At 36.0% G+C, this 14,116-nt stretch overlaps 1 protein-coding gene across 3 annotated transcripts in view; it reads right to left on the reverse strand.

The window, feature by feature from the left end:
• Window positions 1–655: 655 nt before the first annotated feature.
• Window positions 656–14,116, reverse strand: part of atp6v1ab (ATPase H+ transporting V1 subunit Ab) — a 47,839-nt gene continuing 34,378 nt past the window's right edge. For all 3 annotated transcript variants that reach the window (XM_039744101.1, XM_039744102.1, XM_039744103.1), the window contains exons 11-15: window positions 8,522–8,585; window positions 7,849–8,052; window positions 7,643–7,737; window positions 6,812–6,983; window positions 656–1,649 (exon numbers count right to left, since the gene is read on the reverse strand). In XM_039744101.1, coding sequence (XP_039600035.1) covers window positions 1,557–1,649; window positions 6,812–6,983; window positions 7,643–7,737; window positions 7,849–8,052; window positions 8,522–8,585 — 628 coding nt within the window. In that variant the 3' untranslated portion in view covers window positions 656–1,556. The remainder of the gene's footprint in view (window positions 1,650–6,811; window positions 6,984–7,642; window positions 7,738–7,848; window positions 8,053–8,521; window positions 8,586–14,116) is intronic.

Here is a 14,116-nt window from a genome sequence, read left to right on the forward strand (position 1 = left end):
TGCCACCAGAAAACATAAAAAAAATGTCCCACATAAATAACTGACAGATCTATTGATGCTACATACTTGCAGGAAGATACTAGGGCTGATACTACATATGAAATCATAGAAAATGGCATCAGTGTATGGTCAAAAATTAATTAGACCTGCCACAAGAGACATGCCAATTGCTGATAGAATACACTCAACCTCTCATTGTACAGATCCTAAAATAAAATCAAATCTGGTGGCACCTCATACCACTACAGCCTCTGTTTTGGCAGTTTACATATCGAAAATGTTTGTTATATCATACCAAAGTACTAATCAGGTGGTCATCTTCATCTTTTGTCACACCATGATTGGCTGCTGCCTGTGTGTTTACCCTTGTGTCACAGACGGTGCCACATCTCTCTAACTGGCAAAAGTGTTGATGCAGGTGATGTGATGGCCTGCCACATGGTTTTTTGGTCTTCGTTTGGTGTTATCTGGCTCTCCCTGAAAGGCACAAAAGCATTCCCGCAATGGTTATCAGCAGCTACATTCCAGTGTCACACATGCAAGCAAATAGGATGGAAGCATTTCACAAAAGTAAAATCTACACTTTATAACTAATGAAGAAAGAAAAATAATATAATGACTGTTTTTGCAGATTTGAGACAAAGAAGAAGCTTACTTTTTTTTTTTTACACTTTATTCTTTGGAACTTGAACAAATGTACACATTTACCACAGAAAGGACATGAAAACGTGCACATCCTGTGCAATGCATTCAGACACATCAAATACAATTAAATGGGAAAAAAAAACATTGTCTCACTAGACGCAGGTTTCCGAGAGCTGCCTGCAATAAATACACAAATGTTGCATCCCTTGTCTGAAAAACAAAACTCAGTTTTGTTTTTAGGAACAATAATAAATACACCCCAATGTGTGAGAATCAAAATCATTGAGAGTAATAAGATGATGATTTAAAAAAAAAAAATCACCACCATGTCAAACTGGAAGGTAGAGTGCAGGTCCATGATTCAGCCTGGTCTGCTTTTCTGGACATTTCAGTAAAGCAGTGCGTGCAGAGGAGTCTGGGTGTGTCTTTGCTGTGTGTCTGACTTGGTCCCCGACTTGGCTTCCACAATGAATTGTCACACCTCAGACAAATCTTCTGAATAAAAGTACACTGATAGAGGATAACAAATTAAAGCATGTTACAAGCTTGATGTCAGAAAATGCTTGTTTCCAAGAACCATTTTACTTGGTGAAGAAATCAGCTTCACAGGATCAATCCATACTAAAGGAGCCAAAATGGCCCTTGGCCTCAATGAGCCCTGCCATATCAGTTGAAAGAGAACTGGCAATACATGGGTTTTAAAAGCATTTCAAGTTCAGACATCAAGCTTGACCAAAAACAAATATATAAAAAAAAAACATAAAACATAATCTTTCACAAAACAGGAATGTAGAACTGGTTTAAGAGCTATAGAGGGGATAAAACACAACAACAATAACGGAGCACAATTGTGTGTGTTAGGAAAGAGCTGGGAACGGGACACTGTAAGCATCTGATGTTGGAGGACTTTTCTAATCTTCCAGGCTGCGGAAACCATTCTGCATGTCTTCAAGTAGTTGAGCATAGTCAGCTTTAATTTTAGCTTCTCCATCTTTCACTGGGTCCTGAAAAGAAGAGACAACACTTATAAACAAGATGACTGGAAAATGCATCTTACCAACCCTTTTTCAGTATTTTCTGCATTCTCACCTACGAGATAATTCTATAATTTATATTTTAATGTTTTAGAACCGGGTCCACTTCATCAATTATCAAAATGTGTCATATATAGCCTGTAGTGACTGTTGGTTTTCAAAAGGACCCCCCCGCCCTTTAACATGCATTTCATATAAAGATTATATCCAAATATAATTTAGTCAGTTTACATTTATACCTGCATTAAAATGTGTCTCCAGTGTCCACTCACATTTATTTGTGTAATACTGTGTGTGTTGCAGCTACTAACCACAAATTAGAATGGAAACTGGCAGCTTATAATGATCAAACAAGAAAAAGTGAAAACAAAGTGACATGCCAGTCTGCCATAAAGTGTTTTTGTATGATGCTAAAGCTGTGACAGAATTAGGAATAGGATTGGTAGCTTAACTTCACCCACTACACCTCACTTAAAGGCACCCAGGTGTCAGGGCTAGCCATCTTTTCAGAGTTTACCCAAGTGCTGCCACCGTCCTACACAACTTTTTTGTCTTTTCCACTTACTTGATTGTTGCATGTGGATAGAAAGTATGGTTGCATTTCCATTTTTAATAAATGTGAACACTATCGGTTTTGTGACTCACTCCAAATGTGGACTGTATGATCCATCTCCAGCAAGTTTACACCATTTTATGTGATCAGGTGCCATATGATGATGCTGCATGTTAATACATACATAGATGGATGTATTTTGCTTTAGCTACAAATTTTACATGTGTCCAGTCTGCCACTCTCACTTGGCCTTAACCACTGACAGAACTTTTTCTATCAGTAACAATTTCAGCCCTGTGGCCACTGGCGATTTCCTTAACCCACTGTAATACCCAAAAAAGGAAAGTTACTAAATAAGAAGGACAGTTTAAAGAATTGTGCAAGGAAGAATATGTAGATGTGATTAGCAGAAACATGCTTGTGTGTCTCATTTATAAAGAAAATATTTCGGTAGTTGTTTGTGGATATATTCCAGCCCACGTGTATGTATGTGTATGTGTATATATATATATATATGCATACACATTTAATATGAATAAGAGGCAGTGAGATGTGAGCAAAGCCAAGAGCACATATTCTGAATTTGATAAGAGTGGTAGGCTTCAGCATTTAAACCTTAGTACTTCACTCCTCCAATTTCAAACAAAGTTCTCCAAAATATGTAGGAAGCTGGCTATGAAGGTAGCCACTTGGTATAAACAGTCCAAGGTCCCCATCATTTCAATATGAAATTTATTTACCAAACTGAATCCACTTTAGATTCATAAAATATTTATATATACCACTGGCACTGTTCAAGAATAGGAGCCCCTATTTCAATCCATGTCTTAAGCCCAGGGTTAGCTTTGAGCTTAAGTTAGATTTAAATTCCACTGGGTAAGCAGGCCCTGCACAACACTATGACATTATAACAGGGATTGAGTAGCGGTCTATTTTATTTGATTTTTTTTTTTAACAGGTCATTTGCTTAAAGTACTGGTCCTTTGTATACTTTTTTAAATTGGTTTTCCTTATTGATAATAGCTTTTTTTTTTCATTTCTAAACATTGCGTCCCATCAACTGAAAAGAACACTGATGCTTGAAATTTTGAACACATTTAAATATACGCACAGAACATTCTCATATTTACATACAAAAGTGTTCATATACTTTTTTAACTTGCTTAATCAGATTTAGGATGACAGGGATCTGGAGTCTATCCTGGCAGAAGTACTCAACCCTGGTCAGGACACCAATCTATCAAAGACTACTTACTCACACAGAAATAGTGTAGACTAAACCTCATATGCACATCGATATGGGACGAAAAACAACATATTGAAAACAAAACTCCGTGCATATATAGTGACTGGGAATGTACAAACTCCACACATGCAGCTTCCAGGCACAGGCTAAAATAGTAGGATGTTCATTCTACTACTGCAGCACATTACCACTGTGTGTTAAATTGGCAAATATAGAAAAATACTGATTAGAGAAACCGCTCAATTCATATAATTATGGGAGTCTTGCTGGGAAATGGACACTATAAAAATAGAGCAGGAGACCAACGATTATTAAAAATAATATTAAATAAAGAATAAAGATAACTAGAACATATTGAGGATGCTGCTAAGTAGAAGACACTAAACACAACTATAGAGCTCTCTGTTTTAATGGATAGGCTTTATTGATTGCTACACAACTTAATGCTCTATAGTTGTGTTTTTATTGCTACTTAAAAGGTTCCATATATATTATTTTTAATAACAGCTGGTTTCCTGAACCATTTCAGAAGGAAATCACTATTTGTATTTGCTAATATTTTCTATCTTGCACTTTTACTTCTTCCTGAAGCTTATTGTAATAACTGCAAAAGCTGCAAAAAATTCTACTAGCTTTCACTACATGTGACAGTATTTATACATGTTACTAAAAAACATTTTCTTTGTTTTCACACTGATATTTACTAAAGAAATAAGTCATTCTGCTGCTATGTCACAGAAAACCACGATTTTAACAGAAACACTGTTTTTCCTTTAAGCCACAGATTACATTTTCGTGTGAGCCTTAAGAAGATTAAATAAATAATTAGAAAAAATTTCAGTGCTCTGAAATAAAAATATCACAGAGCACAAAATTTCAGCGCAGAAATTGATATTTATTAAGGTTAGAAAACTGGTCAAGAAATTAAATACTTGTGCAAGGTACTCTATCATCAATACCAAAGACAATTATCAGTGCTGTACTGTTATTACTTTCCAATCACCAGGAAGAAAAATGCAAAAGCTCGATAAATCCATTAATTTTCACCGACAATTTTATTATTGCATGGGTGTAGACATGCACATCAGCACACAGACAAAATAATTAGTTGTCAACTGTGGCACAACTCTCTTTTTGGCTCTGTTCGTTAAAGGGTTCTTGTTGGAGTGCAGGTGTCTGGGTTAAGCTTTTTGGGGGGGTTTGTGACCTTGGTTAAAACAGAAGAAAGCTCCAGAGATGTGAATTATGGGTTCAATTTCCTGATAATGGTGCAAACTGAAAAGGAAAGGATGGTGTGGCCACGATCAAGATTCAGTAGCTATACTGTAACTCCCATTTCTGTTTAGACACTAACTGCTGATATTAAACACTGCACTGCCACCTATAGCATCCTTTTCAAACTCCGTGGAACTACAGCTGGAGCTGCTTTGGAGTCGCAACTTAGGAGTTAAAATAACTATTATATATGCACACGCAAACACATTCATGCATAAACACACAGAATGGATGTACTTTGCAAAACAAACATAAAAGTATTAAAAACCCTGATGATTTACAGCAAAAGACTAACATTTCCAATTAGTCCTTATCACAATTTTAATATTAATTACTATTTTATATAGGTTTCTGATTGCCTTTTATCCCATTTGTCCCATGGGTTAGAAGGATGATGGGTGTATTGAAATGAGTAGTTATACTTGTGCACTTCAATAACATAGGAAGGATTTAAGTGAACAGAGAATGAATTGCATAGGATGGAATAAATAAATGGCATATTTAAATGACATTAATGAATAGAACATCCATGCAGGCTTCTCTACCCTCAGGCAAGTGTTCATGACTCCATCATAAGAATGAGACAGAGTTAAAATGGGATTCATGGGAGATTAACAAGATGGAAACCTTCACCATCCAAGAGTAACATCAGTGCTCCTCTTTCATTTACAAAGAAACACCTGGATAATACCCATACATTTTGGAAATATGTTCTAAAGACAGGCAAGTGAAAAGTAGAATTCTTTGGAAGACACAAGTCCCACTATCCCAGGTTTAAACATAATATGACATTTGACAGCAAGAACATCAAACCTACAATATAAAACGGAGTTTGTAATAGTTTTGGGATGCTTTGTTGCTTCAGAAGCTGTAAGACATGTCATTATTATAGGAACTATGAATTTTGCACCATAACTAACAGAATATATTCTTAACGAGAATTTCCCAACAACTGTCTGTAACCAGAAGCTGAAGAGTAACTGGATTATGTAGCAGGGTAATTAACATATATATACATAAGTAACTATACAACTGAAAGGCTCAAGAGAAATAAAATTAAAGTTTTGGAGTGACCAAGTCCTGACTTGAACCTTGTAGAGAGGTTGTTGCAGGTGCTGAAATGAGCAGTTCATACTAATAAACCTACCAATGTGTCTGAATTAAGGCAGTCCTACAAAGAAGACTGGGAGGAAATTCCTCAGTAGTGATGTGAAAGACTAACATCAAATTATACTAAGTGTTTAAGTTCAATTTATGCTGCTAATGGTGCTGTAAGCAAATATTGAAATTATGGAGGCAATTACTTTTTCACGTGGATTATAGGGGTGTTGGATAACTTATTTTTCTTGTATCCAATGGTTTAAAAAACAGTATTGTGCGTTCTCTTGCTATAACACTGCATTTTGTATAAATGTCTGAGGCCATTCATTGTGTAAAATACACAAAAAACAGAAAATATTAGGAATGGGGCAGATACATTTTCAAAGTACTGTCCCAGAAAATCATAACTATTTTACCAATTATAATGTTTAATTAGTAATTTATCATTTTTATTTTTTTGTGACACTTCTGAAATTCTTACACATGAAATGCATAGGTTCAATTTATTAAAGTCTTAAATATTTTAAATAAATCCTACTAAGACGCTTTATTAAAAAACATTCAGCATGATCATCTATTCACATATTGAAACAGGAATTATGAATTCATTTTTAACAGGGTAAAATTCTAAGACTAATAATATTAAATCCAATTTTTCTCCTGAAGTGTTTAAAACTATAGGATACTTGACTTGTGGTGTAAGCTGCTGGAATAGGCTCCAGCCCTTGGTGACCTAGAACTACTGTTACAATTTCCCCCAAGGGACAGAGAGACATGCAGACAAAGAAAGAAAAAGAGAGAAAGTGAGAGAAAAAAAAGAGAGAAAGAAAGTTCATTGTATCTATTTATCTCACACTGCTGAAAGTACCTCTTAACATAAAAAAAGAAGCTACTATGTTCTTGAATATTTCTGGTAGCCATGGTCTCCTAACAGTATGGCCACAATTTAGTAGTTACCTTAAATTTCATTGAACTTATCCGATATAGTATTTCTCCCATGTGCTCCCGGATAATAGCCCAAGTAATCTTGTTATCACTCTGGGCAGTTGTTTCAACTGCATGCCTTGCCAAGTCATAGAAAGAAATCATGTTTGATAAGATACCAACAGTCTTGTAGAATGGGCAAAACCTAGAGTGAAATACAAAATAGTGAGTAAATAAGAAACAAGTAATTCATAATAACAGGGCAAATGTCAAGGCACCTCTCTGGACTGACTTCTTAGTCAGTGTGCAAGTTTGCTGGTCTGTGGTTTGAGCTCATGGAAAATAAAAACATACGCAGGTTCACTTAGTGTGGACAAAGATGTAAATAAAGTAGATGCAACTGGGAGATTTACTCAAGAAAAATAAGAGCATTTGCAGGTTTGTCTTGGAGTCTATAAACAGGTGAAACTGACAGATTTAAAGCACTAGCCAATAAATAAATGTATACAGCTAAAATTAAATGGGTCTTGTGCATATTTTCCAATACATACTGTAGAAGGAAAACTTTTTTTAACTATTATTATGTCATAATACTCATCTATACGTTATAAAATACATCTCTGAGTACATTATCCCAACCTAGTCTCAATTTAAATAAAAATCACTGATTGACATAGAAACGTTAACCAGGTTATACAGCACACCAAAGGAGCATTCACAAACATTAATCAGTTCCAAAGTCCATTTCTTATTGATTCTCCCAAATTTTTCAGCAGCCTGGGGAAGGAACATTTCAGTTTGATAACTGTATGTGAATGTATTGTACATGTTATGAGGCTCAAACTATATTTTCTACTTTAGTACCTGTCATATGGAGTATATCCATTTTGTTGCAGGAAGTCATCTTTTATTAGTTTAGCCACCTCAAGAGTGATTTTATCAGTCTCAGCTAGGGAAGCCTGAAAAAAAAAAAAAATAAATGATTAAATAAAATGTGAAATGATGCATTTTCAAATTTTATTAGATTAATTAACATCTACAAGAGTCTCTGCATGCTGCATTTTGCTCACCTTTCCAACAAGTTGCACAATTTCTGCCAGGTCCTCTTCCTCTTGGAGGATCTCTTTTGCCTTTGTGCGCAGAGGGACAAACTCTGGAAAGTGTTTGTCATAGTATTCATCAAGGGCACGTGTGTATTTGCTGTAACTGATCAGCCAGTTGACTGAAGGGAAGTGCTTTCTCTGGGCCAGTTTCTTATCTAACCCCCAGAAAACCTATAATACAATGGACTAATTAGTATTCAGTAGACAATACACCAGCATTAACATGATGGGTATATAAGTGCACAGCAATCTTGTATCGATGAAGTGGCAACTTTTTTGTTCCCTTTAACAGGAAGATAACAAGCAGTATCAATATGTATTAAAGAAAAATATACCAAACAACATTAAGCATTTCCTTTATGTGATGATCCCCCCTCTTTGACTTATGCACAATTTGTCAAACTGTACCAAAGTTTTCTTTAAAATGCACTTGAATCATATAGTCAAATACTCAGATGAGAAGCTCTCTTCAACAATACAGCTCATGATAAATACAAAAGATTCTTCCATTAAATAGTCTTCTCCTTAACTTTGGTTTGACAATCTCTCTACCAGGATACTCAAATCTGGAAATCAAAAAGCATTTTTTTCCCATAAATGTTAAAGACATTTTCTATGTATTCAAACCTTTTCTGCTTACCTGTACAATACCAAGAGTTGCTGAAGTCACAGGATCAGAGAAGTCACCACCAGGAGGAGAGACACTATACCAGAATATAAAGGGAAATGTACAGATCTTAGTTTTACAGCTTTAGTCATCAGCTATTCTATGCAGGAAATTAATATTATTTGAGCCCAAAAGTAAACAAACTACAAGTACATAATACCACCTGCCTTTAATAAGTATTCTTAACTCTGGGCTTTTGCACTTACTGACTTGCCTCTTCTGTCGACTAGTACAGGGGCTACAGACTTGCTGAAAATCTGTTCTGTGATCAGTTTTTGGGACAAAATAATGAAATTTGAGTTATTAGATTCACTTTTGTTTGGACAAAACACAGGGTTGAATTTTTTTTTCTGCTAAAAGTCAATTTTTTTGGTTGCTAGTCAAATATATTATACTAAGAAAATGCTGAAAATTTGATGAATAAGGTTAGCACTTTATCACGGTTTATAGAGAAGTTCAATATATTGTTATGCCTTAAATATATTTAATGCTTAATTTCCTAATTTTGCATCTCTCTGTGTTGCTGTAACTGGATAACACGAGAGATAAACCATTTAATATATGCCCAACTATATATAATATTGTATGCATATATAAAAAACACAGGCACAAATGTCCAGGTTTTTATTATGACTTTTATATAGTCGTTTTTACACAGGAAAACATTTGTCTTTTTCACCTCCAAAAAAGAAAAAAAAACAACATAGAGAACAGGTTAAAAGTTACAAAGGGTTTGAAATATTTATATCACATGAAAACAAATCCTTTGCTAACTGCTATGAAGTTTGACAGTAGGTTTTTACCTGGATAGTTCCACAACACATAAGAAAAAAAAATGGTTTCTAATATTTTTATTTTAATTAAAAAGCCATATGAATTTTAGAGCAGCTTGTGCCGGTGTTTAAAGCGACTGTTCTCACTGATTTATTGAAGGAAACTGCTGCATGCAATCCCTCATTAATTGAGATGACTTTCAGATCCTTTAATGTATGCCTTTCAGTGACATTTATAAAGTCATCCAAATAAGCTCAAGTGTTTTTTGCAGCATCTTTGGTAACCTAATGAAGCTTTTTAAATGTTGATTTGTTGGACTACTTAAATCAAAGAGTGCAGTTGGACGTCATGAAAGTATGGATCACAATGCAGTAACAAGACAAAATAAGTCTCCTGTCCACTTTATATTGTCTGAGTCTGTGGAGGAAAATAAGAGCTGACAGCAACTTTACACACTAATATTCCTGTTAAATTAATATATCGATGAGTCCCCAAGTATTTTTACTTTATTAACATTTAAGTTCCCTTTTATAACGGGCATGTATTTAATTAGCATTTTAAATAAGATAATTACCTAGCTGAGTCTCTAACTATTTATTTTGCCACTATTACACTCCCAAAACAGTGGGGAGTGAATATACAGATTTCTACCAATTTTCATTCATTTAGTGTTTTTAACATACAAAGGAAAATAGTTATTGCTGCACCAATTTACTAAACAATGCATTTGTATGAAGTAATGGCTGTCATCCTCAATTATCAATCAATTAATCTTTTTTGTAGCATGTGGTTTATAAATAAAATGTTTCAAAACACTGAAATACAATGTTGCATAATTTTATACTGCTTATTTTAGTTGGGCTCCAATTGAAATAAAATGTAATCTGTGAAATAGTAGGCTATGATTTGTGTAGGAATATCCTACAGTAAAATTCATCTCACTAAAAAGCTGAATTTAAAACAAAGTGTCAGAACCCAAAGCAAACTATGCACAACTTCTGTACTGATCATGTTTTTGTACCTCAAATTTGAAATTTTACACTGATTAAAAATGAAGATAATGGGGTAGTTAATTGAAAATTAAATGTAAAAACTATAGGGTGATTCTAATGGGTGGGGCCCTGAGTTATGATGTATTACAGTCTTAATAAGAAAGCAATCCAAATGAAATAAAGATCACAGTATTCCTGGATAAATGCTGGAACGAGTGAGGCATGACGCTCTTTTTGACTTATTTGTGAAATAACTGGATGACCGTGAGATCAGTGAAGGTTATTTCTAGCAAGATGAAGCAACCTGTCATATGTCAGCTTGCAAGATGGCACTAATTGAATAATTTTTTAGCAATCGGGTCATTTCAAGGGGGCTTGGCCACCTTGTTCCCTGGAACCTGTTACCACCGGATTTCTTCCTTTGGGGAGCACTGAAAGGAAAAGTGTACAAAAACAAACTTTGTACACTGGAACAATTACAGCGAAACATCAGACAGGAAATTGCTGCCATCACCCCTACAATGCTTGTGGATACCTCTGCCAATATGGAGCGCCGTGTCTATCTGTGTTTGCAAGAAGGTGGTGAGCATTTCCAATACTGAATGTGATTACATCATTTACACATCTATCAAGGTATGCACTATACTTATTTTGTTTCTATCACTTCATTATTACAGGAGCAAGACATCATAACTTGGGGCCCTGCCCATTAGAACCTCCCTGTTCAAATAAGCTGACAGGCATGTGAGCTAATTTAGCGCTTACTGCAAATAGTTTTGCAGAATAAGGAAATTAAGCTTGAAATACAGGTAAAACAAAAATTGAACCTTATGCAAGAATATAATTAATGTAAAATAATTTTTAACTTCAGTCTATAACATTTTCGGCTTTGAAACAAAGGTTTAAATATATACACTCATCTATTTTACCAAAGTATAAATTGAGTCCAGAACTTTAAATAGCATTCATTTCTGCCCTTATGTGAACCAGAAGAAAACTTTCATGTCAGATTCTATGGGCAGTTAATAAATGACAATAACATTTTGAAACCATAATGATTTTTTAGAGAATAAGCTGGAGTGAAGGCATTTAATGTACTGTATATGCAAGAGTTATGTCAGTTTTATAATATAATTTTATATTACACTGTAGACTTTATTTCAGGAAAGTTTTGCCTCTAACACAGCCCTTATGTTTAAGGTTTGTGAAGAGGTAGTATTAAAAAAATGTATTGTTTATTTGTTTAATTTTGTAAAGTATTTACATAAGCTCTGTAACTTGTCACATGTTAGTATTTACAGGTATGTGTGCTGGTTTCTGATACATACACTACAAGTCAAACATTTTAGAACTCAGTTTTTCTTCAAATTTAATCAGTTGAAATGCGACGAATGATCTAAAAGGCTGAAAAGGTAAGCTGTAAACTACCAGAGGTTTAAAATTAAAGTTTAGGTTAGCAAAAGCTGAAAAAAGGAAACATCAAAATATCACAAATGGGCCTTCTTCAGGGAACAACTAATAGGTTACAACCTACTGATGCTCTGTAGCAATTAAAGTAAATTAAGCCTTGCAAGTTGAAGCAAACAATTTGCACACGTTCACACAAATTCTGTTGATTACTTAAAAATCCTCTGTCTGTTTTAAAGCAGATTTGGAACAGACTGCATTACTATACCCTCTGAAGTACTACTTGGACAATATTCCAGTGATAATGGTAAGAAAACGGCAATTAACAAATGAAATGACACAGAGCATTATTACCCTTTAAAGTGTAGGCCTTTCATTCAGAGAAATTTAAAGGAAAAAAAAAATCATAAGTGTCAGCGAGTGTGGTGTCCTACACAATCCAAAGGCAATTGGAAAACGGAAGAAACTCTAATAGGAAGATAACTGGCAAACTCAAAGTCACAACCCAATCATAAGACAAGATTCCTAGGGCCGCCAGCTCGCGCAATACAGTGCATCCGGAAAGTATTCACAGCGCATCACTTTTTCCACATTTTCTTATTTTACAGCCTTATTCCAAAATGAATTAAATTAATTTTTTCCTCAGAATTCTACACACAACACCTCATAATGCCAACGTGAAAAAAAGTTTACTTGAGATTTTTGCAAATTTATTAAAATTAAAAAAATTGAGAAAGCACATGTACATAAGTATTCACACCCTTTGCCATGAAGCTCAAAATTGAGCTCAGGTGCATCCTGTTTCCCCTGATCATCCTTGAGATGTTTCTGCAGCTTAATTGGAGTCCACCTGTGGTAAATTCAGTTGATTGGACATGATTTGGAAAGGCGCACACACACCTGTCTATATAAGGTCCCACAGTTGATAGTTCATGTCAGAGCACAAACCAAGCATGAAGTCAAAGGAATTGTCTTTAGACCTCCGAGACAGGATTGTCTCGAGGCACAAATCTGGGGAAGGTTACAGAAAAATTTCTGCTGCTTTGAAGGTCCCAATGAGCACAGTGGCCTCCATCATCCATAAGTGGAAGAAGTTTGAAACCACCAGGACTCTTCCTAGAGCTGGCCGGCCATGTAAACTGAGTGATCGGGGGAGAAGGGCCTTAGTCAGGGAGGTGACCAAGAACCCGATGGTCACTCTGTCAGAGCTCCAGAGGTCCTCAGTGGAAAGAGGAGAACCTTCCAGAAGGACAACCATCTCTGCAGCAATCCACCAATCAAGCCTGTATGGTACAGTGGCCAGATGAAAGCCACTCCTTAGTAAAAGGCACATGGCAACCCGCCTGGAGTTTGCCAAAAGGCACCTGAAGGACTCTCTGACCATGAGAAACAAAATTCTCTGGTCTGATGAGACAAAGATTGAACTGTTTGGTGTGAATGCCAGGCATCACATTTGGAGGAAACCAGGCACCGCTCATCACCAGGCCAATGCCATCCCTACAGTGAAGCATGGTGGTGGCAGCATCATGCTGTGGGGATGTTTTTCAGCGACAGGAACTGGGAGACTAGTCAGGATAAAGGGGAAGATGACTGCAGCAATGTACAGAGACATCCTGGATGAAAACCTGCTCCAGAGCGCTCTTGACTTCAGACTGGGGCGACGGTTCATCTTTCAGCAGGACAACGACCCTAAGCACACAGCCAAGATATCAAAGGAGTGGCTTCAGGACAACTCTGTGAATGTCCTTGAGTGGCCCAGCCAGATCCCAGACTTGAATCCAATTGAACATCTCTGGAGAGATCTTAAAATGGCTGTGCACCGACGCTTCCCATCCAACCTGATGGAGCTTGAGAGGTGCTGCAAAGAGGAATGGGCGAAACTGGCCAAGGATAGGTGTGCCAAGCTTGTGGCATCATATTCAGAAAGACTTGAGGCTGTAATTGCTACCAAAGGTGCATCAACAAAGTATTGAGCAAAGGCTGTGAATACTTATGTACATGTGATTTGTCAGTTTTTTTATTTTTAATAAATTTGCAAAAACCTCAAGTAAACTGTTTTCACGTTGTCATTATGGGGTGTTGTGTGTAGAATTCTGAGGAAAAAATGAATTTAATCCATTTTGGAATAAGGCTGTAACATAACAAAATGTGGAAAAAGTTATGCGCTGTGAATACTTTCCGGATGCACTGTATGTGCCTCATAGCACAACAGCCTCAAAAGCAGCTTAATAGTGGTTGAAAAAAGCAAGTCTCAGTTTCTACTGTGAAAAGGTGACTTTGTCCAGTTTGCAGTAGTCCACAGCTGGTATTTCAAGGCCCTATTTTGTCCTTTAAGTAATGGTTTTCTTACTGCCCCTCATCCTGTCAAACCTGCAGCACAAAGTCTTCTCCTCTG

The sequence above is a fragment of the Polypterus senegalus genome, chromosome 2 (assembly GCF_016835505.1).
Source record: "Polypterus senegalus isolate Bchr_013 chromosome 2, ASM1683550v1, whole genome shotgun sequence".
Taxonomy (NCBI): domain Eukaryota; kingdom Metazoa; phylum Chordata; class Cladistia; order Polypteriformes; family Polypteridae; genus Polypterus; species Polypterus senegalus.